The sequence below is a fragment of the Cajanus cajan genome, chromosome 11, assembly GCF_000230855.2.
Source record: "Cajanus cajan strain Asha chromosome 11, NIPB_CcT2T_4, whole genome shotgun sequence".
In the NCBI taxonomy this organism is placed as follows: domain Eukaryota; kingdom Viridiplantae; phylum Streptophyta; class Magnoliopsida; order Fabales; family Fabaceae; genus Cajanus; species Cajanus cajan.
The window spans coordinates 1,737,821-1,741,201 of record NC_138527.1 but is presented as its reverse complement, the minus strand read 5'-3'; the positions used below and the strand labels follow the sequence as shown (position 1 = coordinate 1,741,201).

Below are 3,381 nucleotides of genomic sequence, written 5' to 3'. Positions count from 1 at the left end.
AACACATGCGTACTAGATACATCTTGGTTCACATCACCAATCTCAATTATAGTCTATAGAGTTGAACAAAGTGACACAATTGTGAGTGACATACTGACATGGCAACCTTCATCGAGAAATTTAACCACGAAAGCTGAATTAGATTCCACAATGATGTCTTCCGAGAAACCTCTATCCTTTATAAGACAAAGACCATAAAAAGTGACCCACAAGTTCTTCATGGTACTCATATTATTCTTTTTTACAAAAGTATCAAAGCAGAGAGAAGAAACCATCATAGTCACATCACATGGCCAGAAACCATCATTTACTTGTAAGGTTGAGTGAGATCTTAAAAGACTCTTTTTAATTAAACAAATTTAAATGATAAAAATTAAAATAAAAGCAATTCAAATTCTAATTTCTTAAATTTTTAAAATTTATCATTCAAATACAAATATCACATGTTAATATAATCACATGTGGGAGATATAAGTATACAGAAGTAAAACAATTACATAGCGCCTCCTTATTCATTGTTACATTATTTCTTCCACTACAAAAGAGAGATGAAAAAGCTAGAGACAGCTGATAGCTAATTGAGATTGCAAATAACTGCTATGTAATTTCTATTTATAAAATTCCACCACTTCTGACGAAGCAGAGAGATCACTGCATGCAACATGAAACTTGGAAAAACCAGAACTCTTGCACAAGTTTCTAAATTCATTCTCAGTTCTTTCTTTTCCACCATGTGCTAAAAACATGAGATTGCTCACGGAACAAGTGTGCTTAGATGTATTGCTTGAACTTGGGATCTCTGGAACCATATGTTCCCAAACAATCACTTTTCCATGTGGTGGCAAAGCTTTGTGACAATTCTTTAAAAACTTGATACAATCTTCATCTGACCAATTGTGACAGACATGCTGAAATGACCAAAGACAGAGAAGAAGAAAATACGATTAGAAATTTATTTATGCCATGTTAAATTTTTCTGAATTTGAACTCTCATGTAGTTCACCAACCTTGAGTAAAATGGCATCACCATTTGGAACACTTTCAAACATAGATCCTCCGATATGCTCTATACCTTCATGCAAAATGAGTGTTTCTTAATTGATAATTTTGACAAAACTTATTCCACAATTCTTTTCTGGTATCCGGCCAACCCATATTTTAAAATAGTTTTAAATATATTTTTAATCCATTAAATTTATGATAATTTTTTTTTTTGTTTTCTAAATTAAAATTATTATTTTTAATCTTTGTAATTTTTAAAATATTGTTTTACTTTCTTAGATTACTAATAACATATATAAAATTGACAGATTACGACAAATATATAATATTAATAGGATTTAATGTAATGTTTTCATCGACATAATCTACAATATGTAAATTTTATATGATAATATTTAATAAATTTTTTAATAATTTAAATATAAAAATTAAAATAATTTTTTTTTAATTACAAAGATTAAAAATAAATTTACTTTAAATTTAAAAGAGTAGTATATGTGTACCTGGAAGAGGTGGTGCATCTTGAATCATCTGAGGCAAATCAAAATTAATTCCTTTAATTGAAGGATATGCAGAGACAATCTGTTTTAAGGTCTCGCCTATTCCACCTCCCACATCAACAAGTGTTGACACTCCCTCAAACCCCTTATAGAATTTGAGTACCCTTTTCACCTGTAGTGGGTCAAAGTGAGCCATTGCTTTGTAAAAACTCTGATTCAGCTCTGCATTTCTTTCCATATATTCAAATGGAGGCATTCCATAGACATTTTCGAAATGGATATTGCTATTAGGGTTCACAATTGCATCCTTCACATTCTTCCTATTAAAACACCACATAAAATAAATATTTAAGACCCGTGACTTTTACAACTGTGGGAATATTTTTAAGTAACATTAAATTCGTAATTACCAAATATCATTTTTTTTTCACTTATTTATCCAACATTGCTAGCAACATGCATATAGATTCCAATTACTGCACGACAGTTTTTTATTTATAAAATTTCATCACTCCTACTGTACCATCACATGCAACATAAAACTTGGAAAAACCAGAGCTCTTGCTGAAGATCTCAAATTCATTCTCAGTTCTTTCCCTTTCACCATGTGCTAAAATCATGAGCATGTGAAGAACACTAGTATGTTTTGATATATTGCTTGAATTTGAAACCTCTAGTCCAAAACAATCACTTTTCCAATGTGATGACAAAGATTTATGACAAAGTTAATACAATCTTCATCTAGCCAATATTATGACATACAAACTGAAATAACCAAAGACAAAAAAGAAGAAAATATGTAGTTAGAAATTTATTTATGCATGTTGTACACAGGAGTTTCATACACTCACATGTCTTTATATTTATATTAAGAAGATATTATTCATTTTCTAAATATTTATGATTTTTTTTAACATCACCTAAAAAATCTCTTACCAATAGAGATAAATATGTATATATAAACGCAGTATTTATCTTTTTATTTAAATTATTTGAGACTTTATTTATATCCTAACAAGACTATATTGAATAGTTAAAAAATATAAAATTTAACTTTCATGAGGGAAATATTTTCAACGACAAAAAATAAACATAATTAAGAGAATTCTTAATTACCAAAGATCATGATATCCGTGATGTACTAAAGTTGTGAGAGGAGCTAGAGAGCTTCCATCGTTATCAAATGCAAAGTATTTGCCAGCCTGTGAGAGAGCATAAACTCTTTCTGTCTTACCATCTTGATTGGTTCGAATGGAGCAATCTAGAAGAGAATAACTGGCTAGAAGTGGCAAGATGCGTTCAAGCCTATTAGCCAATTGAGGGTGTTGATTTGGAAGCAAAGAAGCAATTTGAGAGGCAGAAAAAGATGAATCACGTGAACTCTGTGCCTTTGCTATGATATCAAACAAGTTGATATCAATAGCAGCATTTAGAACTGCAGGGAAGACCTGGCTAAGAGAAAGTAAAGCAGCACAGAGGTAAGCATCATCGTCGACCTTTGCTACTTGCGGAGGAATTTGACTTTGTTTGGAATTGGAACCCATTTTTGTTGGTGTTTAGTTGCTTTTTGGTCGACACTAGTGTTCACTTGAGTACTGTCCTCAATATTTGTGATGTTTATATAGGCACAATTCCACCATCACACGTTAGCTGTTCCTTAGAATAATCGCGGGTGGCAATTTTAATAATCGTTACTCTGACTGGTCATTTACCGAAATTATTCATCCATCACAAATTATTTATTTTTAATTCCTCAAAATTCGTTCTTGGTAATTCTTTACGTTTGAATAACTCCTCCATCACATGATTATTTCTTGGAGTAATCACTGTTTTGAAATTTTAATAATTACTATAATCAATGATGGATTGTTTCTTCGAA

At 30.9% G+C, this 3,381-nt stretch overlaps 1 protein-coding gene across 1 annotated transcript; it reads right to left on the bottom strand.

Moving 5' to 3' along the window:
* Window positions 1-379: 379 nt before the first annotated feature.
* LOC109792971 (isoliquiritigenin 2'-O-methyltransferase) lies at window positions 380-3,102 on the bottom strand. Its single transcript, XM_020352430.3, has 4 exons — window positions 2,619-3,102; window positions 1,506-1,822; window positions 1,008-1,072; window positions 380-908 (listed from the first exon to the last, which is right to left on the bottom strand). The coding sequence occupies exons 1-4, from the start codon at window positions 3,044-3,046 to the stop codon at window positions 609-611; spliced, it is 1,110 nt and encodes a 369-aa protein (XP_020208019.1). The 5' UTR covers window positions 3,047-3,102; the 3' UTR covers window positions 380-608.
* Window positions 3,103-3,381: the final 279 nt, after the last annotated feature.

Coding starts and splice junctions, on each gene's coding strand:
- LOC109792971 (XM_020352430.3), bottom strand. CDS start 3,046: ATGGGTTCCAATTCCAAACAAAGTCAAATTCCTCCGCAAGTAGCAAAG. Junction 1,073..1,505: donor AGATGCACCACCTCTTCCAG/GTACACATATAC, acceptor TTTTGCATGAAG/GTATAGAGCATATCGGAGGA. Junction 909..1,007: donor GTGATGCCATTTTACTCAAG/GTTGGTGAACTA, acceptor TGGTCATTTCAG/CATGTCTGTCACAATTGGTC.